This window comes from Raphanus sativus, chromosome 5 (genome assembly GCF_000801105.2).
Source record: "Raphanus sativus cultivar WK10039 chromosome 5, ASM80110v3, whole genome shotgun sequence".
Lineage (NCBI taxonomy): Eukaryota > Viridiplantae > Streptophyta > Magnoliopsida > Brassicales > Brassicaceae > Raphanus > Raphanus sativus.
This window is the reverse complement of record NC_079515.1, coordinates 4,062,414-4,086,718: the sequence shown is the minus strand read 5'-3', so window position 1 is coordinate 4,086,718 and position 24,305 is coordinate 4,062,414. Positions and strand designations below refer to the sequence as shown.

At 33.7% G+C, this 24,305-nt stretch overlaps 4 protein-coding genes across 11 annotated transcripts; 2 read left to right on the top strand and 2 right to left on the bottom strand.

The window, feature by feature from the left end:
* Window positions 1-12,770: 12,770 nt before the first annotated feature.
* Window positions 12,771-14,434, top strand: LOC108856189 (uncharacterized). Of its 4 annotated transcripts, none has more exons than XM_018629937.2 (7): window positions 12,772-13,117; window positions 13,252-13,319; window positions 13,413-13,514; window positions 13,602-13,757; window positions 13,852-13,956; window positions 14,041-14,170; window positions 14,245-14,434. In XM_018629937.2, the coding sequence occupies exons 1-7, from the start codon at window positions 12,856-12,858 to the stop codon at window positions 14,322-14,324; spliced, it is 903 nt and encodes a 300-aa protein (XP_018485439.1). In that variant the 5' UTR covers window positions 12,772-12,855; the 3' UTR covers window positions 14,325-14,434. The 4 variants fall into 4 exon arrangements, with proteins under 4 accessions (XP_018485438.1, XP_018485439.1, XP_018485442.1 ...); XM_018629940.2 differs by having other exon boundaries at window positions 12,907-13,117; window positions 13,257-13,319; XM_018629936.2 differs by having other exon boundaries at window positions 12,771-13,117; window positions 14,041-14,434.
* Window positions 13,721-16,301, bottom strand: LOC108856188 (putative pentatricopeptide repeat-containing protein At3g11460, mitochondrial). Its single transcript, XM_018629935.2, has one exon. It carries the CDS (start codon window positions 16,260-16,262, stop codon window positions 14,409-14,411), a length of 1,854 nt encoding a protein of 617 aa, XP_018485437.1. The 5' UTR covers window positions 16,263-16,301; the 3' UTR covers window positions 13,721-14,408.
* Window positions 16,302-16,428: 127 nt separating this feature from the next.
* On the top strand, window positions 16,429-19,522 carry LOC108862099 (uncharacterized). Of its 2 annotated transcripts, none has more exons than XM_018636134.2 (2): window positions 16,429-16,602; window positions 17,353-19,522. In XM_018636134.2, exon 2 carries the CDS (start codon window positions 17,380-17,382, stop codon window positions 19,315-19,317), a length of 1,938 nt encoding a protein of 645 aa, XP_018491636.2. In that variant the 5' UTR covers window positions 16,429-16,602; window positions 17,353-17,379; the 3' UTR covers window positions 19,318-19,522. The 2 variants fall into 2 exon arrangements, with proteins under 2 accessions (XP_018491636.2, XP_018491635.2); XM_018636133.2 differs by having other exon boundaries at window positions 17,334-19,522.
* Window positions 19,523-19,538: 16 nt separating this feature from the next.
* LOC108862100 (transcription factor MYB65-like) lies at window positions 19,539-22,248 on the bottom strand. 4 transcript variants are annotated; one of them, XM_056986190.1, is made up of 4 exons: window positions 22,105-22,248; window positions 21,056-21,507; window positions 20,089-20,962; window positions 19,539-19,989 (listed from the first exon to the last, which is right to left on the bottom strand). In XM_056986190.1, the coding sequence occupies exons 2-4, from the start codon at window positions 21,422-21,424 to the stop codon at window positions 19,691-19,693; spliced, it is 1,542 nt and encodes a 513-aa protein (XP_056842170.1). In that variant the 5' UTR covers window positions 21,425-21,507; window positions 22,105-22,248; the 3' UTR covers window positions 19,539-19,690. The 4 variants fall into 4 exon arrangements, with proteins under 4 accessions (XP_056842170.1, XP_056842171.1, XP_056842172.1 ...); XM_056986191.1 differs by having other exon boundaries at window positions 19,539-19,980; XM_056986192.1 differs by having other exon boundaries at window positions 20,104-20,962.
* Between the last annotated feature and the right edge of the window lie 2,057 nt (window positions 22,249-24,305).

Genomic DNA, 24,305 nt, shown 5'->3' with positions numbered 1-24,305 from the left:
TTTTACCGTAAAACAACTATCAAGACGTCTATAGATATGAGTCAAGTCACATGAAAAGATATATAGCCTAATAAACAAAAACAAGAACCAACACACACACATCAAAAAGGCAATCAAAGACAATCTCATTCCGTACAAACTCAATGATCAATACTTTAACAGATTCAATACAGGGCTACAAGAACCACGAAACATAACAAGTGGTTTCATGTAAGAAGAAGCAAAAGAAAAACCTGTCGTTGCGATTAAGGCGAGCACCAAAGTAGAAAGAAACAGAGAGCAACCAACAATCACTATGAACAGCAACGAGAGAGAGCCAGTCTTTCCTCTGCATACCGTCCCTAGCGAAATTGATACCGAGCGCAGGCTCAGGTAGCTCCGGTGGAACTTCCTCCGCCGGCAGATTCACTTCCCACGACTCGTTCGGGTGTCCGTACAAACAAAGATTCTCCTTTTCTATACACACAATTCGAGAATAAGAAGAAAAAAAAAGTTCAAACCTTTATTGAGCTGAATGATATTAAAACATTAGAATAATTCCTATATAGCATGAAATATAATTTATGATAAATTAATTCAATTTAATAGTGTGGTTTAAAATTTTTAAACAAATGTGAAGAGTATAAACTTCAGTATATAAAGGATTTACCCAAAAATCAATATTTTGAAGGGGTTAACCCACGGATTTTGAAAAAAAAAAATGAAAATCTGGTTTTAGTGTAAAGTTTCAATGAGAACTGACATAAGATGATGGTCAAAGAGGTTTAAAACCTTTGTAGTCTCCGTTTCTCTAGATAATAAAGATTTTATAATGCTAATTTCATTGATATAGGTAGTATATGAATTAAACTAAATACTAAAACATTAGAATGATTCCTATATACCATGAAAGATAGTTTAGAATACAATAATTCAAACGTAGAATGTGGTTTAAAATTTTTAAACAAAAGTAAAGAGTATAAACTTCAGTATATAGAGGATTTACCAAAAATTCATTATTTTAAAGGGGTTAACCCACTGATTTTGAATTTTTTCAAAAATATAAAAATATGGCTTTAGTGTATATTTTCATCGAGAACTAAAATAAGATGATGGTCAAAGAGTTTAGAACCTATGTTGTCTTTGTTTCTTTAGATAATTAAGGTTTTATAATACTAATTTCACTAATCTAGCCAGTATATAAAATTTTAGTAAACTAAATATTAAAAATTTAGAATGATTCATATATACCATGAAAGATAGTTTAAAATACATTAATTCAAATGTCGAATGTGGTTTGAAATTTTTAAACAAAAGTGAAGAGTATAAACTTCAGTAGATAGAGCATCTACCGAAAACTCAATATTTTTAAAGGGGGTTTAAAAAAAATTAAAAATATGAAAATCTAATTTTAGTGTATATTTTCATCGAGCACTGAAATAAGATGATGGACAAAGAGTTTAGAACCTTTGTAGTCTCTGTTTCTCTAGATAATGAAGATTTTATAATGCTAATTCCACTAATCTAGGCAGTATATAAAATTTTAGTAAACTAAATATTAACAAATTAGAATGATTCCTATTTAGCATGAAAAATAGTTTAGAATACATTAATTCAAATGAAGAATGTGGTTTGAAAATTTTAACAAAATTGAAGAGTATAAACTTCAGTATATAGAGGATTTACCGAAAATCAATATTTTTGAAAGGGTTAACCCACAGATTTTGAAAAAAATTCAAAAATATAAAAATCTGGTTTTAGTGTAGAGTTTCATTAAAAACTGACATAAAATGATGGTCAAAGAGGTTTAGAACCTTTGTAGTCTCCGTTTCTCTAGATAATGAAAAATTTATAATGCTAACTCCATTGATCTAGGCAGTATATGAAATTATACTAAACTTAATATTAAAAATTAGAATGATTCCTATATACCATGAAAGATAGTTTAGAATACATTAATTCAAATGTTGAATGTGGTTTGAAATTTTTAAACAAAAGTGAAGAGTATAAACTTTAGTATATAGAGCATTTACCGAAAACTTATTATTCCAGAAGGGGTTACCCACGGATTTTGGAAAATTTTCAAAAATATTAAAATCTGATTTTAGTGTATAGTTTCATCGAGAACTAACATAAGATGATGGTCAAAGAGTTTAGAACCTCTGTTGTCTCTGTATCTCTAGATAATAAAGATTTTATAATGCTAATTCCACAAATCTAGGCAGTATATGAACTTTAAATAAACTAAATACTAAAAAATTAGAATGATTCTTATATACCATGAAAGATGGTTTAGAATACATTAATTCAAATGTAGAATGTGGTTTGAAATTTTTAAACTAAAGTGAAGAGTATAAACTTCAGTATATAGAACATTTACTGAAAACTCAATATTTTAAAAGGGTGTTCACCCACGGATTTTGAAATAATTTCAAAAATGTGAAAATCTAATTTTAGTGTATAGTTTCATCTAGCACTGACATAAGATGACGGTCAAAGAGTTAGAACCTTTGTAGTCTCTGTTTCTCTAGATAATGAAGATTTTATAATGCTAATTCAACTAATCTATGCAGTATATGAAATTTTAGTAAACAAAATATTAAAAAATTAGAATGATTCCTATATAGCATGAATTTTTTTTAGAATACATTAATTCAAATGAAGAATGTGGTTTGAAATTTTTAAACAAAATTGAAGAGTATAAACTTCAGTATATAGAAGATTTACTGAAAATCAATATTTTTGAAGGGGTTAACCCACAGATTTCGAAAAAAATCAAAAATATGAAAATCTGGTTTTGGTGTTGAGTTTCATTGAAAACTGACATAAGATTATTGTCAAAGAGGTTTATAACCTTTGTAGTCTCCGTTTCTCTAGATAATATAGGCAGTATATGAAATTCTACTAAACTAAATATTAAAAAATTAGAATGATTCCTATATACCAAGAAAGATAGTTTAGAATACATTAATTCAAATGTTGAATGTGGTTTGAAAGTTTTAAACAAAAGTGAAGAGTATAAACTTCAGTAAATAAAGGATTTACAGAAAACTCATTATCTTAAAAGCGGTTAACCCATGGATTTTTAAAAAAAATATCAAAAATATGAAAATATGGTTTTAGTGTATAATTTCATCGAGTACTAACATAAGATGATGGTCAAAGAGTTTAGAACCTCTGTTGTCTTCGTTTCTCTAGATAATGAAGGTTTATAATCCTAATTCCACTATTCTAGGCAGTATATGAAATTTTAGTAAACTTAATATTAATAAATTAGAATAATTTCTATATAGTATGAAACATAGTTTAGAATAAATTAATTCAATTGAAGAATGTGGTTTGAAATTTTTAAACAAAAGTGAAGAGTATAAACTTCAGTATATAGAGGATTTACCGAAAAATCAATATTTTTGAAGGGGTTAACCCACGGATTTTGAAAAAAAAAATAAAAATATGAAAATATGGTTTTAGTGTAAAGTTTCATTGAGAACTGACATAAGATGATGGTCAAAGAGGTTTAGAACCTTTGTAAACTCCGTTTAACTAGATAATGAAAATTTTTAAACAAAAGTGAAGAGTATAAAGTTCAGTATATAGAAGATTTACCAAAAATTCATTATTTTAAAAGGGTTAGCCACTGATTTTGAATTTTTTTCAAAAATATAAATATGGCTTTAGTGTATATTTTCATCGAGAACTAAAATAAGATGATGGTCAAAGAGTTTAGAAACTATGTTGTCTTCGTTTCTCTAGATAATTAAGATTTTATAGTACTAATTTCAATAATCTAGTCAGTATATAAAATTTTAGTAAACTGAATATTAAAAATTTAGAATGATTCATATATACCATGAAAGATATTTTAAAATACATTAATTCAAATGTTGAATGTGATTTGAAAATTTTAAACAAAAGTGAAGAGTATAAACTTCGGTATATAGAACATCTACCGCAAACTCAATATTTTTAAGGGGATTCACCCACGGATTTTGAATTTTTTTTAAAAATATGAAAATCTAATTTTAGTGTATAGTTTCAACGAGCACTGACATAAGATGATTGTCAAAAAGTTTAGAACCTTTGTAGTCTTTGTTTCTCTAGATAATGAAGATTTTATAATGTTAATCCCACTAATCTAGGCAGTATATAAAATTTTAGTAAACTAAATATTAACAAATTAGAATGATTTCTATTTAGCATGAAAGATAGTTTAGAATACATTAATTCAAATGAAGAATGTAGTTTTTAAATTTTAACAAAATTGAAGAGTATAAACTTCAGTATATAGAGGATTTGCCGAAAAAAAATTCAAAAATATAAAATCTGGTTTTAGTGTAGAGTTTCATTGAAAACTGACATAAAATGATGGTCAAAGAGGTTTAGAACCTTTGTAGTCTGCGTTTCTCTAGATAATGAAAATTTTATAATGCTAATTCCATTGATCTAGGCAGTATATGAAATTATACTAAACTAAATATTAAAAATTAGAATGATTCCTATATACCATGAAAGATAGTTTAGCATACATTAATTCAAATGTTGAATGTGGTTTGAAATTTTTAAACAAAAGTGAAGAGTATAAACTTTAGTATATATAGCATTTACCGAAAACTCATTATTTTAGAAAGGGTTAACCCACGGATTTTGGAAAAATTTCAAAAATATGGAAATCTGATTTTAGTGTATAGTTTCATCGAGAACTAACATATGACGATGGTCAAAGAGTTTAGAACCTCTTTTGTCTCTATTTCTCTAGATAAAGAAGATTTTATAGTGCTAATTCCACAAAACTAGGCAGTATATGAAATTTAAGTAAACTAAATACTAAAAAATTAGAATGATTCCTATATACCATTAAAGATAGTTTAGAATACATTAATTCAAATGTAGAATGTGATTTGAAAATTTTAACCTAAATTGAAGAGTATAAACTTCAATATATAAAATATTTACCGAAAACTCAATATTTTTAAAGTGGGTTCACCCACGGATTTTGAAATAATTTCAAAAATATGAAAATCTAATTTTAGTGTATAGTTCCATCTAGTACTGACATAAGATGATGGTCAAAGAGTTAGAACCATTGTAGTCTTTGTTTCTCTAGATAATAAAGATTTTATAATGCTAATTCCACTAATCTAGGCAGTATATGAAATTTTAGTAAACAAAATATTCAAAAATTAGAATGATTCCTATATAGCATGAAAGATATTTTAGAATACATTAATTCAAATGAAGAATGTGGTTTGAAATTTTTAAACAAAATTGAAAAGTATAAACTTTAGTATATAGAGGATTTATCGAAAATCAATATTTTTGAAGGGGTTAACCCATAGATTTTGAAAAAAAATCAAAAATATAAAAATCTGGTTTTAGTGTTGAGTTTCATTGAAAACTGACATAAGATGATTGTCAAAGAGGTTTAGAACCTTTGTAGTCTCTTTTTCTCTAGATAATGAAGATTTTATAATGCTAATTCTATTGATCTAGGCAATATATGAAATTCTACTAAACTAAATATTAAAAAATTAGAATGATTCCTATATACCATGAAATATGGTTTAGAATACATTAATTCAAATGTAGAATGTGGTTTGAACTTTTTAAACTAAAGTGAAGAGTATAAACTTCAGTATATAGAACTTTACTGAAAACTCAATATTTTAAAAGGGGGGTTCACCCACGAATTTCGAAATAATTTCAAAATATGAAAATCTAATTTTAGTGTATAGTTTCATCTATCACTGATATAAGATGATGCTCAAAGAGTTAGAACTTTTGTACTCTTTATTTCTCTAGATAGTGAAGATTATATAATGCTATGTCCACTAATCTATGCAGTATATGAAATTTTATTAGTAAACAAAATATTAAAAAATTAGAATGATTCCTATATAGCATGAAAAATATTTTAGAATACATTAATTCAAATGAAGAATGTGGTTTGAAATTTTTAAACAAAATTGAAGAGTATAAACTTCAGTATATAGAGGATTTACCGAAAATCAATATTTTGAAGTGGTTAACCCACAAATTTTGAAAAAAATTCAAAAATATGAAAATCTGGTTTTAGTGTTGAGTTTCATTGAAAACTGACATAAGATGATTGTCAAAGAAGTTTAGAACCTTTGTAGTCTACGTTTCTCTAGATAATGAAGATTTTATAATGTTAATTCCATTGATATAGGCAGTATATGAAATTCTACTAAACTAAATATTAAAAATTAGAATGATTCTTATATACCATGAAAGATAGTTTAGAATACATTAATTCAAATGTTGAATGTTGTTTGAATTTTTTTAACAAAAGTGAAGAGTATAAACTTCAGTACATAGAGGATTTACTGAAAACTCATTATTTTAAAAGCAGTTAACCCACGGATTTTGAAAAAAATATCAAAAATATGAAAATATGGTTTTAGTGTATAATTTCATCGAGTACTAACATAAGATGATGGTCAAAGAGTTTCGAACCTATGTTGTCTTTGTTTAGTAAACTTAATATTAAAAAATTAGAATAATTCCTATATAGCATGAAAGATAGTTTAGAATAAATTATTCAATTGAAGAATGTGGTTTGGAATTTTTAAACAAAAGTGAAGAGTATAAACTTCAATATATAGAGGATTTACCGAAAATCAATATTTTTGAAGGGGTTAACCCACAGATTTTGAAAAAAAAATATGAAAATCTGGTTTTAGTGTAAAGTTTCATTGAGAACTGACATAAGATGATGGTCAAAGAGGTTTAGAACCTTTATAGTCTCCGTTTCTCTAGATAATGAAGATTTTATAATGCTAATTTTATTGATATAGGTAGTATATGAAATACTACTAAACTAAATATTAAACATTAGAATGATTCCTATATACCATGAAAGATAGTTTAGAATACATTAATTCAAATGTAGAATTTGGTTTAAAATTATTAAACAAAAGTGAAGAGTATAAACTTCAGTATATAGAGGATTTACCAAAAATTCATTATTTTGAAAAAGGTTAACCCATGGATTTTGAAATTTTTTGAAAAATATAAAAATATGGTTTTAGTGTATATTTTCATCGAGAACTAACATAAGATGATGGTCAAAGAGTTTAAAACGTATGTTGTATTCGTTTCTCTAGATAATGAAGATTTTATAATACTAATTCTACTAATCTAGTCAATATATGAAATTTTAGTAAACTAAATATTAAAAATTTAGAATGATTCCTATATACCATGAAAGATAGTTTAGAATACATTAATTCAAATGTTGAATGTGGTTTGAAATTTTTAAACAAAAGTGAAGAGTATAAACTTTAGTATATAGAACATTTGCCGAAAACTCATTATTTTAGAAGGGGTTAACCCACGGATTTTGGAAAAATTTCAAAAATATGAAAATATGATTTTAGTGTATAGTTTCATCCAGCACTAACATAAGATGATGGTCAAAGAGTTTAGAACATATGTTGTCTCTGTTTTTCTAGATAATGAAGATTTTATAATGCTAATTCCACAAATCTAGGCAGTATATGAAATTAAATTAAACTAAATACTAAAAAATTAGAATGATTCTTATATACCATGAAAGATTGTTTAGAATACATTAATTCAAATGTTGAATGTGGTTTGTAAATTTTAAAATAAAGTGAATAATATAAACTTCAGTATATAGAACATTTACCGAAAACACAATATTTTTAAAGGAGGTTTCAAAAATATGAAAATCTAATTTTAGTGTATAGCTTCATCGAGCACTGACATAAGATGATGGTCAAAGAGTTTAGAACCTTTGTAGTCTCTGTTTCTCTAGATAATAAAGATTTTATAATGCTAATTCCACAAATCTAGGCAGTATATGAAATTTAATTAAACTAAATACTAAAAAAAAATTGTATTTTTATTTTTAAAAAATATTTTTGTGTATAAAACTGAAAATAATAATTTATTTATGATACTATATATTGACTAAAGTGTATAGATATATATTTGACTATTTTTATTAGATTATTGATGTATTTTATGTATGATGATTACATATTATCAAATATAAATTCAATTTTATATGTAGTTAGATAAGGTTATAAATAAAATTAGAAATGAAATTTATTTTTAAAAATGATAAACATCAAAAAAGTTTTGTGTATGTCTATATATTTTTTTATATATAATAATTATTAACTTATGATTTTAATAAAATTATATATTTATCTGTGAGTTTTCAAAATATTATTTATTTTAAAATCTTATCAAATTGTGTTATAATTTATGGTGGAAAATTGGAGAAATTTATTAATTTATCTTGTTAATTTACCAAATATTAATTTTTAGATTTTCTACTGTAAACCGAATTAAGCAAAATCGGTCGGATAAAAATAGTTTGGTTTGGTACGATTCTGTTATAATTTCATAATTATAGCTGATTAGAGTAATATGCATCTGACCTCCGTCACCGACTCACCGTAAATTAGCCGGGGAAATCACCGTGATTGCTGTAATTGCTAATCTGAACTGATGAGAACCAGCGTTATGTCGCAATTGCAGCGAAGAATACTATATTAAATTAAAGTTAAGAGTATAAACTTCAATATATAGAGCATTTACCAAAAACTCAATACTTTCAAAGAGGTTAACCCACGGATTTTGAAAAAAAATATATATGAAAATCTGGTTTTAGTGTAGAATTTCATTGAAAATTGACATAAGATGATGGTCAAATAGGTTTAGAACCTTTGTAGTCTCCGTTTCTCTAGATAATGGAGATTTTATAATGTTAATTTCATTGATCTATGCAGTATTTGAAATTCTACTAGACTAAATATTAAAAAATTAGAATGATTCCTATATACCATGAAAGATAGTTTAGAATACATTAATTCAAATGTAGAATGTGGTTTGAAATTTTTAAACAAAAGTGAAGAGTATAAACTTCAGTATTTAGAGTATTTACCGAAAACTCATTATTTTAAAAGGGGTTAACCCACAGATTTTGAATAAAATTCATAAATATGAAAATATGGTTTTACTGTATGTTTTCAACGAGAACTAACATAAGATGATGGTCAAAGAGTTTGGAAGCTCTGTTTTCTCTGTTTCTCTAGATAGTGAAGATTTTCTAATGTTAATTCCACAAATGTAGGCATTATATGAAATTTAAGTAAACTAAATGTTAAAAAATTAGAATGATTCCTATATACCATGAAAGATAGTTTAGAATACATTAATTCAAATGTAGAATATGGTTTGAAACTTTTGAACTAAAGTGAAGAGTATAAACTTCAGTATATAGAGCATTTACTGAAAGCTCAATATTTTTGAAGGGGTCATGATATATGGTGTTTTATACATCACTGTATATATGTTTTCTAATTGGTTTTCAAGTCTTTATCGAGTCTTTCTAGTCCTTTTCGAGTCATTACAGGGCTGGAGTTGCACTGGATGGGAGATGGACCTGCTGGAACAAAAGAAGCAGAAAACAGTGCAGTTTGGTGATTTTCACGCAGAACAGTCTGATGACTGTTCCCGATCAAGCGGAACAAGCAGACGGAGTGATCCCGCGGTTGTTCCCGACGAATAAGGAAAATACAACATCTCGGGATTTGCCCTAATTATCCTCTTTTTCTCTCTGGCCGCCTGTGGCTTTTGATATATCATATTTTCTGTTTTCTCATTATCATTCTACGCTATTCTAGACACAAGAAACCATTGGAGACTTTGAGATTTATTGGAATTGCTTATTGTAAAGGGAGAAGGCTCCATCTCTCTCTCCATAGAGAAGATTATCCTGAACCCTCTCTTTGTTTCTGTTATATTTATGCAGTATTATTCATCTATGAACTCTATGTTTTCTCTGTTCATGGCTGAGTAGTCGGCTAGCTTGTCTAGGGTTCTAGGGTGTTGATTTCGTGAGCTAAACATAGATAAGTGAATCCATTGATTGTCTTCATTCATAACTGTTCTTATTGCTTGCATTAAACTGGCCGCTTAATGTTAGATCATAGGTTTAATCTGATCATCAAAAGTGCTTAGGTTGCTAGATCTGTTTTGAATGAGCATTGCATCCCTAATCAGCGAAAGTAGATATTAGGGTGTTCTGTGAACCTATCGGACTTGATCTCTATTGCTTGTTGTCGCTTCTCACCTCAACGACAGTTAGACGGTGAGATCGATCAGCATAGGGAGCAGTACCACGACAGTGGACTGTTCTACTTGAGTGATCCGAGTTCTAGACTGTTCTTATTAGCACTTGAATAATTGTTTAGCTCACAAGTATTAACACCCGATGAAGTAACCCTAGGCTGGCTTCTCTTTAATTTGAATTTACTCTTTGCAATCATTTACTTTACTTGTTCCTCACGTTACCAAATCAATCAAAACCCCATATTTGTCTTAGCTTGATTTTGATCCCATAGAAATAAAGTGTAATAGTTGGTCTCTGTGGATTCGATCCTATAGTGCTACATCGACATACCATTCGATTGTGGTAGTGTGCACATTAGGTTAGTTGGTGTGCGTGAACACGAATATCAGGTCAACCCACGGATTTTGAAAAAAAAATCAAAAATATGAAAATCAAGTTTTAGTGTATATTTCATCGAGAACTAACATAAGATGACGGTCAAAGAGGTATATAACATTTGTTGTCTCGGTTTCTCTAAATAATGAAGATTTGATAATGGTAATTTCACTAATTTAGGCAGTATATGAAATTTAAGTAAACGAAATATTTAAAAATTAGAATGATGCCTATATACCATGAAAGATAGTTTATAATACACTAATTCAAATGTAGAATGTGGTTTGAAATTTTAAAACAAAGGTGAAGAGTATAAACTTGAGTATATAGAAAATTTACTGAAAATTCATTATTTTAGAAGGGGTTAATCCACGGATTTTGGAAAATTTTTAAAAATATGAAAATCTGATTTTAATGTATAGTTTGATCGAGAACTGACATAAGATGATGGTCAAAGAGTTTAGAACATCTGTTGTCTCCATTTCTCTAGATAATGAAGATTTTATAATGCACTAATCTAGGCAGTATATGAAATTTTAGTAAACTAAATATTAAAAATTTAGAATGATTTCTACATACCATGAAATATAGTTTAGAATACATTAATTCAAATGGAGAATGTCGTTTGGATTTTTTAAATTAAAGTGAAGAGTATAAACTTTAATATATAGAGTATTTACCCATGAATTCTGGAAAAACATTCAAAAATATGAAAATCTAGTTTTAGTGTATAGTTTCATCGAACACTGGTATAAGATGATGGTCAAAGAGTTTAGAACATTTGCAGTCTACTTCTCCAGATAATGAAGATTTGATAATGGTAATTCTACTAATCTAGGCAGTATATGAAATTTTACTAAACTAAATATTAAAAAATTAGAGTGATTCATATATACCATGAAAGAGACTTTAGAATACATTAATTCAAATGTAGAATGTGGTTTGAAATTTTTAAAACAAAAGTGAAGTGTATAAACTTCATTACATAGAGCATTTACTGAAAACTCATTATTTTAGAAGGGGTTAACCAACGGATTTCGGAAAATTTTCAAAAATATGAAAATCTGGTTTTAGTGTATAGTTTCATCGAGTACTAACATAAGATGATGGTCAAAGAGTTTTGAATCTCTGTTGTCTCCTTTTCTCTAGATAATGAAGATTTTATAATGTTTATTCCACTAATCTAGGCAGTAAATTAATGGAATTTTAATAAATTAAATATTAAAAAATTAGAATGATTCTTATATATCATGAAAGATAGTTTAGAATACATTAGTTTAAAACAAAAGTGATGAGTAATGATTATTTTTTTACCAAATTTGATAAAATAACATTTTATTCTATTTCTATCTACAATAAAAAGAATTTAAAAAGCCTATTCCTCGTAAATAATAAAAAGTTAGGAATGTTAAAAGAATATAATATTTCTCTTAATTCTTTTGGTTACCCTTTTCTCTTTTATTGTAACAAAATATGACTAGCTAGAAGGCTAGAAGTCAGCCTTCTGTTTTATTTAACTAACAAAAGAGGAGCTAAAATACAGCAGAAGCTCTATAAATCAATGATGTTGAGATTTCAAGAAATTATTAATTTATAGAGTTATTAATTTTAAAATATTATTTTGTATTTTTTTATTTTAAAAAAAATATTTTAGTGTATAAAACTGAAAATAATATTTTATTTATGATACTATATATTGACTAAAGTGTATAGCTATATATTTTGACTATTTTTATTAGATTATTGATGTATTTTATGTATGATGATTACATATTATCAAATATAAATTCATTTTTATATGTAGTTAGATAAGATTATAACTAAAATTAGAAATGAAATTTATTTTTAAAAATGATAAACATCAGAAAGTTTTGTGTATGTCTATATAATTTTTTATATATAATAATTATTAACTTATGATTTTAATAAAATTTTATATTTATCTGTGAGTTTTCAAAATATTATTTATTTTATAATCTTATCAAATTGTGTCATAATTTATGGTGGAAAATTGGAGAAAATTATTTTTTTGAACGTCTGAATCGATTATTATCGATTAATTATGCTATTACAACGATGAAAATATTACAAAGACGATTTTACAGCCGACAATTCTATCATTCTATGAGAATACACGTCTGACTGTACACTCTGAACTGTCCTATTAGATTCATGTTCGATGGTATATTAATTTTTAGATTTTCTACTGTAAACCGAATTAAGTAAAATTGCTCGGATTAAAATAGTTTGGTTCGGTACGATTCTGTTATGATTTCAGAATTCTAGCTGATTAGGGTAAAACATGCAATCTGAGCTGTAAATTAGCCGGAGAAATCAATCACCTGTTAATTGCTGTAATTTGCTAATCTGAGCTGATGAGAACCAGTGTCATGTCTCAAATGCAGCGAAGTTTCTCTATCGATTTGCCTTCACTGATTCCTCTGCAACTTCCATCTCGTAGGGAGACTCACCTATGGTATATACTACCAGATGAAGTGAAAAGCACATCTCTTTTAAAACGCTACTCTCAATTTCTCTCGCCAATTGAGAAAGACAGAGTTGATCAGATGCGAGGCGATGAGCTCAAGAAGAATGCTCTGCTTGCCCGCACCTTGGTTCGAACAACCATTGCCAGATGTATGTTCCTTCTCTTCTGTTTCTTGAAAATATTATTGATCATCTTAAAGGTTAAAGAACACTGAATTTGTGAGCTTATTGGTTTTTAAATATGTGGGTTTGAAGGGTATTAACTATAATGGTTTTGTTATTAGATCAGACAAATAAGGCAGTCGATCCTGGATCATTGATGTTCAAGAAGAACATGTATGGGAAGCCTGAGGTGAGTGAGATGGTTGTTTAGGAGTAGACTAAGAGTCTCATTGTCTGGGGTTAGGGCAAGAAACTCATTTGTTCTTGTTTGAATTTCATACAGGTAGATTGGCAGAATTGTAAGAACTACAATGTTCAGCCATTGCATTTCAACATTTCCCACACAGATTCATTAATTGCCTGTGGGGTGACAGTACATGCTCCGGTAAGCCTTCTTTTATTAGTCAAATAACATTTAGTTTTGTTCAAAATTGGCCGTCTTTGAACAGTTTCAGTTTTACTATTGTTGTAGGTTGGTATTGATGTTGAAGACAAGGAAAGGAAGATAAAGCATGATGTATTAGCATTCGCAAAAAGATTTTACACTACTGATGAAGTGAACTTTTTGGCAACTATACTGGATCCAGAAGCTCAGAGAAAGGAATTTATTAAGCTATGGACTCTTAAGGTAGTCTCTACAAATAACAGATAACGCTTGAGCCTGAAATAATTGTTACTTCTCAAAAAGGTTAGAAGCTCTTGTGGTGATTGTGTGTATCCAGGAGGCATATGTGAAAGCATTAGGGAAAGGCTTCTCCGCTGCACCTTTTAATACCTTCACGATCCAGTCTAAGCCTGGAACAGAGGGAGGCTACAGTCTTTGCAAGGTTTGTTTTTTTAGACTTAGATTCTGGAAATGAGCACAAGTAAGTGTTGCCACTGTTCATTTCCTTAAAGACACTTTTCTGTAGACATCTGAAGTGACAGCCAATCCACTGGAGAAGACAGAGGAATGCAATGGAAGATGGAAGTTTGACCTTTTGGAGTTGGCTGGTTCTCATTATGCTGCAGTCTGTACCGAAGATGATCAAGCTGACGAAGGTGCATTTTCAGTTGACACTGAAGGATCCATTGGTTTTAGTGGGTTATTCATCACATCTTTTTCCTTCTTGCAGGAGCTCCTATGAGGGTGATTGTTCGGAAAACCATCCCCTTTGTAGAAGACCAACTTATTTCTGAAAGAATATTTTTGTAGTTAGAGTGCAACCTTCAACCTTCTGTAACCATTTTTTATATACATCCTCTGTAGTAGTACACACTTTGTGAGACTATGAGAGAATCACCAGTAATCCTTGCACGAGCAAAGCCCATCTTCGAAATAATGGAACCGTGATGCATCTCTTACGACAAACCTACGATCTACAATCTTGCTAACCATCTTGATGAACACATGACAATCTTCACAAACCCTCAGGTTCTTTATCACAAGAATCTCCGTCCCTGGACTAGTGTTGAGTATCGCAAACGCTACCGCTAACCTCTCGCTATGCTCACGCGTGCTGCTCGGAACCTCTCCGCATCTATCACAGTCCGTGTTTCCCGCCATCTCCATCACAGAAGTCTCTAGCTCGTCCAGCATTCTATAGACTTCCTCTGTTTGCTCATGACTTCTATCGCCAGCCAAGAACAAGTGAACCCTTCCCTTGTCTTCCACGTAACTGTACCCGGGCTCTTTCTTGAATCCTCTCTCTCTCATCATCACCCGTATTCTCCAGATTCCTTCTTGATCCTTTGACTCCGTATATATATTCGACATCAATACATAGTAGCCAATGTTCATCGGTTCCAACTCAATCACCTTCGCAAAAGCCAACTCTGCCATATCCACATTCTTGTGGATTTTACAGGCACCCAACAGAGCTCCCCAAACAGCACCATCCGGTTCAATAGGCATCGATTCTATAAACACCATGGCTTCATCTAGTCGACCAGCTCTACCGAGCAGATCAACTACACAAGCGTAGTGTTCAGGACCAGGCTCCAGCTTATACTCTCTCTTCATCGCACCAAACAACTCCAAACCTTTACTTGTCAAACCCGAATGGCTGCACGTAGACAAAACCATCACAAACACCGTCTTGTCGGGTCTTATTCCACTTTTAATCATATCATCGAAAAGCTTAACCCCAGTCTCAGCCATTCCATGCATCCCATAGCAACCTATCATAGCGGTCCACGACACCAAGCTTCTCACAGGCATCGCGTCGAAAACACCCCGCGCCTTCGCCAAATCACCGCATCTAGCGTACATACTGATCAACGCATTGCTAACAAACACATTCGACACAAACCCATCTGCCTCAACCAACTTCTCCACCTCCTGACCAACCTCCCGAGCTCCAAGATGAGCGCAAGACGACAGAACACTAACCAACGTGACAGCATCAGGACGAACACCAGACGATTTCATCTCCTCGTAAAGCTCCAGAACATGGTAAGCTAGTCCGTTCTGCGCACACCCAGAGATCACAGCGTTCCATGTAATCAAACCCTTCACGGGAACCTCATCGAACAACCTCCTCCCAGACTCCACCGATCCGCATCTCATGTACATAGTGATAAAGCTGTTCAAAACAGCTAACTCAGAGTCTATCCCTTCTTTAACACATTCTCCGTGAAGAGACATCCCGAACCAGACGTAATCAGGAACCGTGCAGACAGGGACGAGCCCGAGCATCGTAACCGAATCGACCGAAACACCTATCTCCTTCATCCTCCGAAACATAGACAAAGCATCAGCTACCTTTGAGTTTACAGTGTAACCAGATATCAAAGCGTTGTAACAGACGCTGAGATGGTGCGATTGAGTATTTTCGTCGAACACTTGCCGTGCGTCCTCCACCAAACCGAATTTGCAGTACATCGAGATCAGAGCGGTCAGCACGAACGGCTCGGCGACGCAGCCGTATCTGATGACGTGGCAGTGGAGCTGTTGGCCGGAGGCGGGAAGGGAGAGCGCGGCGCATGACTTGAGAGTGAAAGGGTAAGAGAATGCGTCCGGGGAGGAGCCTGAACGGAGCATCGAACGGTAGAGTGTGATCGATTCGGAGAAGAGTGATTGGGAAGCGAGCTCTCGGAGACGCGCGTTCCATGGCGTCGAAGCCACTCGCCGCACAAGGCTCCCGGTTGCCATTGCTTTCTTCTCCGCGCGCCGGTGATTGGTAAAACGTATAGTTTGTAATCCTAAGGCCCAATAGTTGGATAAATGGGCCTAAGCCCGAAACTATTTGCGACATGGTAAAATTGAAAAAGAAAAGATTTTTATTTTTCGGACAACCAAACAGGTTATAATCTGATAGAGCCCTTTTGCTTCTCCCATCCCATCAGCAAATCGTTGCCGCCGCCATTTCCTGTGAACGCAGATTGAACTCGTCTTCTTCTCTCTCTCTCTCTCTCTGCCGCCGCGGGTTGGAGGAAGCTCGTGCGGAAAGTAATCTCCGGAGCGGCTTCCGACAGACGGATCGGAGTGTCTGGTAAGAAAAGTGGATTCAACACTGTTTTTTTTTGCGATTGCTAACAGATTTTTCGTTAAGTTTCTTAAGATCGAAAAGATCATTTCGTGGTTGTGTGCGTAAGTCGAAAAAAGTAGGTTTTTTTGTTATATCTGCTATGGATTTGTTATTACTCTGTCTTGTAATAACCCTATCCTTATTGAAATGGATTTGTATTACTCTGTCTTGTAATAACAAGGGCTTGGCAAGTGGGTCTAAATCACAAACTTATACTATCCTTTGCCTTACTAACCATACGAGGTTCTGTGTTTTAGAGATCAAAACATATTTGTAACAAAGTTTGTTTATTGCTTTTAACTGTTGGATCTATGCTACTTGCATCATTTTGTCTGTATGGCCTAGTTCTTCCCCAGTCAAGTTCTTATATTTTGCTTTTGCGTTTTTTTTTTCCTTTTTGTGTTAAACATGATGTAGATGTAGAACAGTCTTGAATTTCAGTTAATTTAGCATGCCATGACCCTCACAACTTTGCTTTTGCTATTATCATTTGAATTTGTAATCTGTTGGGGATTGTGATTTGAGGCTTGGCTTGTGTATCTTTTTTCTTTTCAAGCCATAGCGTTTGGCAATAGATATAAGTTTATCTTTCTCTACTTCTAGTGAAAGGTTAAACATATGTATATGAATATTGGCCCTGATCCCTTTAAATTGCTACCCAAAGTTTAACAATATTTATGTAATCTTTTTGACAGAAATCAGCGTGATTTGCAGTTGCAGCTTCTGAACCATTTTTTCATCATGCCGAGCCTGAGAAGTGAATCTACCGTTGTTAAGCTAATTACATACTCCGAGGAGCTTGTTGATGGAAAACCGTTGTACGCTTCTTCCAATTCTCTTCCCGTGAAGGCTTTAAACCGCGAACCTGCCGGTCACGCCTTCCACTCCGCTGCTCTCAAGCTCCACGGCTGTGCAGAGGAGGAACCCACTGACAGCGAAGGCGACGATAAGAAAGCTGGAGATGATAAAGAGAAGGAATACGTTCCTTCGTTCAACTCGTACTCCAACAAAGGGAAGAAGAAGTCCGGTACGCAGCAGCAAGACCACTACGCGTTGCTGGGGTTAAGCAACTTGAGGTATCTCGCAACAGAGGATCAGATCAGGAAAAGCTACCGCGAAGCCGCGCTGAAGCATCACCCGGATAAGATGGCTAGTCTCCTTCTCGCGGAGGAGACAGAAGAAGCCAAGGAGGCTAAAAAGGAAGAGATCGAGTCTCGCTTCAAAGCGATTCAAGAAGCTTACGAGGTGCTGATGGATCCGTTAAAGAGGAGGATATTCGACTCCACCGATGAGTTTGACGACGAGGTCCCCACGGACTGCGCGCCGCAGGACTTTTTCAAGGTGTTTGGTCCAGCTTTCAAGAGGAACGCTAGGTGGTCGGTGAATCAGCGTATACCTACTGATTTGGGAGACGAGAACACAAAGCTCAAGGAGGTTGATAGGTTCTACAACTTCTGGTACGCTTTCAAGAGCTGGAGAGAGTTTCCTGACGAGGAGGAGCATGATCTCGAGCAAGCTGATTCGCGCGAGGAGAGGAGGTGGATGGAGAAGGAGAACGCTAGAGCAACGGCTAAAGCTAGAAAGGAGGAGCACGCTAGGATCCGGACTCTTGTTGACAATGCGTATAGGAAAGACCCGAGAATCGTGAAGAGGAAAGAAGAAGAGAAGGCTGAGAAGCAACAGAAGAAAGACGCAAAGCTTATGGCTAAGAAGAAGCAGGAAGAGGAAGCTGCTGTAGCTGCTGCGGAAGAGAAAAAGAGAAAAGAAGAGGAGGAAAAGCGTGCGGTGGAATCTGCACAGCAGCAGAAGAAAGCTAAGGAGAAGGAGAAGAAGCTGATACGCAAAGAACGGAACCGGCTCAGAGCTCTCTCAGCTCCTGTCCTGACTCAGCGTCTGCTCGACATCTCAGAGGAAGATATAGAGAATCTATGCATGACGCTTAACTTGGAGCAGCTGCAGAGTCTGTGTGATAAGATGGGGAACAAAGAAGGGATGGAACTGGCTAAGGTGATCAAAGAAGGGTGCAGCAGCAGCAACAGTAGTAGAGACCAAGAAGCAGCCAACTCTAAAGAGAAAGAAAGCGAGAAAACCAACGGTGAGCGAGTTTCTGTGTTAGAGAGCCCTCAGAAGAAACAGCCGTGGAGCAAGGAAGAGATTGACATGCTGAGAAAAGGAATGATAAAATACCCAAAGGGGACATCTCGGAGATGGGAAGTTATATCAGAGTACATCGGTACAGGAAGATCCGTGGAAGAGATTCTGAAAGCAACCAAGACGGTTCTTCTCCAAAAACCAGACTCTGCCAAAGCATTCGACTCGTTCCTCGAGAAGAGGAAACCCACCGCTACTATCGCTTCCCCTCTCTCCACAAGAGAGGAGCTCGGAGAGTCTCTACCGGCCACAGCAAAGGTAAAACAACCACCCTCTAAGGAGCCTGTTGCTGGTCAAAGCTCAGACAGCAACGGTGAAGCAAGCGGAAGTAGTTCAGAGACAGCAGATGGTTGGTCTGCTGTTCAAGAAAGAGCTTTGGTTCAGGCTTTGAAGACATTCCCCAAGGAGACGAGCCAGAGATGGGAGAGAGTAGCTGCTGCTGTTCCGGGGAGGACGGTGGTTCAGTGCAAGAAGAAGTTTGCAGAGCTTAAAGAGATCATCAGAAGCAAGAAAACCGGTGGTGTCTAAAAAATCTTAAACCGGAGCTCCATGAGAATTTTGGGTTGTAATCCTCTTGAGGGCCACACCATTACTTTGCCAGATCAAAGACCTTGAAACTTTTTTATTATTATATGTAATGATTCATTTGCTTCTTGATATCATGAGATGTTAAACCACTATCACAAACTTAATACTTTCACCTAATCTTATGTATTTGTTTTTGAGTTGTCAATTTTACAAACTAAACCTGTAACAAACCGTAAGTTTATAAAATCTTGTCTCAAGTCTCAACTATAACATATAAAATCTTGTCTCAAGTCTCAACTATAACAAACCGTAAAGTTGTCTAAAGGAAGTGAAGTGTAGCATGAGAATACAGAAAGATCATACTGTGACGTAGTTACAAGGACCAAACAGGAGGCATATTAGTCCATGTGCAAGACCCAACTCCTTGTTGTGCTTGACCTGATGATGATGACTCAACAGTCACGTAACTGTTTTCAATGTGTTCACCACCACCGAGAAGAAGCGCAAGTGCATCACTCATGCTGCTTGAGTCGCTAACAATCCCGAAACAGCTTTGTTGGTCTAGCCAGCTCGATGCAAGTAAAACATCAGGGCGTGTTACATCGAGGACTCTCTTTGGTTCCCAGACCTGATCCAACTCTTCTGTCTTTACAACAACGTTTCCTGCAGAATCTTCAACAAAATGTGATAAAGGGACTCTCTCAGCCACAAGACACCAAAGACATTATTATCAACTAAAGATAACAATCAACGAGTGACTTTTTATCTCACCTGGTGAATTATCACCTGCACTAAGTTGCGTAGGAATTGGAATCTCGGGGAGAGCCACCATACTACGCTTCGCACTAGTTTTGATCTTGGCCTCGTGAAGTAACATATCTAGTAGGCCAGTGTCGCTTGACTCCTCTATCTCCAACGGTGGCGGAGATTGAATATAGGCATCAACAGAGTCAAGGGGATCTTCTGAGTGTGGAGGTGACGGTGTAGTCGTCTTCCACTGATCAAATTCACTAGTTTCTGAATATTGGAATGAAGGGAGCTCCAGCTTCACCGCCCCAAACAAGGGCTTCGAAGTAAGAAGCATGCCATCCGTAAAGGTATGGCTATTATCTGGAATCAACACGTCAGATGGATGTTGGTTTCCGTAAGGAGGAGGATCACAAGGCGAGATACTGCAAGATCTGGGACTCTTTTGTGGAGCAGCGTTCTGAAAACGTTCAGGAGAGTGGAGTTCTTGCTTTATGTTACTGCTGCACATGGGAAACAGAGATCCAGATTCCTGGAGTTGCTTTGGTGAAGGCAAGATCGGTGGCATGTAGCTTTCGTACGGGGAACTACTTGCAACAGTCACTAGCATGTTGCACTCGAACATATCTGATACGTCAGAAGCTCCAGGTAACAAGCTGGTAGCAAAATTTAGATCGTCAAACAGGACATCATCATTAGCTTTGGGATTCCCCAACAGCAAGCAATCTTGACGTCTTCTCCTATCTACCCTGGTGATATTGGTCGTGATATACTCCTCACTCGACTCCAGGTCTTCAACGTGGATGTCAGGAGAGTAAAGTGGTAAGCCTGCTCTGCGTCGCCTCTTGATACGAGTGTTCCAATAATTCTTTATCTCATTATCTGTTCGGCCAGGCAACTGGTAAAAGAAAAAAAGAAAAAAAAAAGATTAATAAAGGAAATGAACACACCATAATCAAGTAGCAACCACAAAATGTTCTTCTGGTCTTACACGCTCAGCCATACGTGCCCACTTATTACCCATCTTGGCGTGCATTTGAACAATGAGCCGTTCCTCATCTTGGCTAAATGCTCCTTTCTTCAAGTTAGGCCTGAGATGATTAGCCCACCTGAGACGACAGCTTTTGCCACAACGGGCCAGGCCAGTGAGTTTATGCACAGCACTCCAGTTACCCTCTCCATGCTTCCTGACATAATTAATCAAAATCCCGTCTTCAGTTGAGGTCCATGGTCCTTTCTTCAGAACACTTGCTTTCCCTATGCTTCTGCAGATATTATTATCACCAGCTGGTGATGATAACGATTCGTCATAGATGCTGGGGTGGTGCATACGATCATCACTCTCACCCGTGTAACTCATCTCTTTCTCTTTTTTTTTTTTAATTCAAAGCAAGATAGACTCCAGAAGCTCAGTAACCAATTTAGACATCAAGGTCCTCCCACCTGAAAGAAACAAGAGAACCTTTTAATATTTCAGTAGAGCAGTATTCATGTATTTTTTTTTATCAGCAAACGAATGAAACAGTAAAATCAAAATCTCACAAGCACTAAGTGCCTAAAGTAGCATTTGGAATCCTACCGCATAAGCTCTGACACTTGAAACGATTCAGAATATTCCAATTCCCAAAGTCAAATTCGATGCTCTCGATTACACAGAAACTATGATTCAACAGGTGAAAAGCCCTACCTATATTCAACGAATCGAAAAGTAGCTAAAGGTACACACACTAACCCTAGGCTGAGCTCAAAAGGTAACCTGAAGATAATCAGCCAAAAAAAAAAGTATGCGATGAAGACGAAGACGAGATCTGCGATAAAGCTTCTTCTTCTTAATCGCATGAGACGAAATCGGAGCTGAAGAAAAAAGCTAATCCGATTTTGGAATCGAAAACAACACAAAGTTTTTTAGAGCTCAAGGATCAGATATCTGTGCAGATGGATTCAAGACCTAGTAGCAGTAGTAGTGCTAGAAGTAACGGAAGAACAATCTAGAATGAAGTAAACGAAGTTACGAGGGAGAGGGAGAGAGCGAGTGATTACGCGGGAAAGCTTCACCGATGTTTTCTCAGAGATTCAATCCACAGGTTCGAGAATCGAGATCAAAAGTACCGAATCCAGATTCAGCTCAACAGATGTGGAAGGAAGGAAGACGATCGAAAAATAGGCAGCAAAAATAAAATTAAAATTAAATTATAACGACACACTCTTATTTATTTATTTATTTTATTTAATTCTTAACCCTTCTTCTTTTTTATTACAGCAAGCCTTTACTATTTATTTTTACTCTTTTATTTTCTTTCCGAGATAAATTATAGAGGAAATTTATTTTACTATGCAGAAACGAAATTATGTGTGTGCGTGTGCCCGCGCCCATAATTTTAGCCATATGTGTCATAAATTGCGATTTGTACTATCTTGGTATAACAGTATACGTCTTGATATAAAAAGAACCCACCAAAACACTAATTGCAATTTATACTTCATTTACTAATGTGATTATGAACTTAATGACGTTGAGATTGTGAGAGTGAGTCCTCAGTGACTCTCTAATCAGAGCCAAATTGTAAATCATGCCCCGATGACTTTAACCTTTTCATGCATTAGCTAGTTTATGTAACACAAAAGAGTGTTTAATACTAGCGAAAGAAAAAAAAGAGAAGATAATTGGGGATCTGATTCAAACTATTTGAGTGATATACATATAGATGAATATTATACTAAGACTCCAATGATTCAACTTATGTTTACCTCAAAATTAAATTAATAAACATAGTGAATGTTTTTTGAATGCACTTAAACTAAAACGGACAAGACTTGGGTTCATCCCCTATCGTGAACCTTTAAATTCACCACATTCCTAATAACCAATCAAAGTGCCAAGTAGATTAATGATAAAATAATTAAAAAAATAAATAATATCATATTTAATAATGCTAATGTCAATATTTAATCCCTAAATTCAAACTATATACCCTAAATCTAAATTCTAAACCCTAAATTTTAAATTATAAACCCAAACTCTATACCCTAAACCCAAACTCTATACTCTAAACCTAAATTTTAAACCCTAAACCCAAATCATAAATCATAAACCAAAAAATCTAAACTTTAAACCCAAAGTTATACCATAAACTCAAACCATAGACTCTAAACCCAAATCCTATACTCTAAAACCATACCATAAACCCTAAACCCAAACTGTAGACCCTAAACCCAAACCCTAGACACTAACCCAAATCATAAACTCTAAATCCAAAATTTAGTTCTTAACCTTAAATTTCAAAAGAACAACATCAATATTAATCCAAATATTTAGGGTACAGGGTTTGGATTTTGTATTTACGTTTTGGGTTTAGAGTCTAGGATTTGGGTTTAGGGTATAGATTTGGGTTTAGAGTTCAGGTTTTTGGGTTTATAATTTATGGTTTAGGTTTAGGGTATATAATTTGGGTTTAAGGTATAGAGTTTGGGTTTATAATTTAGAATTTAGGGTTTAGAATTTGGATTTAGGGTATAGAGTTTGAGTTTATGGATTAGATAGTTATATTAGCATTATTAAAATTGATACTATTTTTTTTTTTTAATTATTTTGATTTTTGAAAAAATTATTTAATATTTTTAATCATTAATCTAGTTGGCATTTTGATTGGTTATTAGAGAGGTGGTGAATTTGAAGGTTCACCACTATAGGGGGTGAACCCAAGTCTTGTCCAACTAAAACATATGGAATGTGATGACCGCAACTCTCAATAGATAAATTAAGAAAGAGAAATACCTGGGTTCACCCCTAGAGTGAATCTTTAGGTTCACCCAACCAATAGGATTTCGTTATTTCATATTCAGTATCTTTTAAAAAAGGAAACAAAATATTGTCAAGTTTTATTATATTTTTAAAATAAAAAATAAATAGAAAATAATAATAGTAGCTAAAAAGATTTTATATTTAAAATACCGTCAACAAAACACTAAACCCTAAACCCTAAATCATAAACCCTAAACCCATTGTAAACCGTTGGATAAATCCTAAATCTTTTGATTTTTTTTAAAATATACTTTTAACACAATCGGCAAAACACTAAACCGTAAATACTAAACCCTAAACCCTAAATACTAAACCCTAAACCCTTGGGTAAACCATAAACCCTTGGATAAATCCTAAACTCTAGGATTTAGAATTTATCAAAGTGTTTTGGATTTACCAAGGGTTTAGGGTTTACCCAAGGGTTTAGGATTTAGGATTT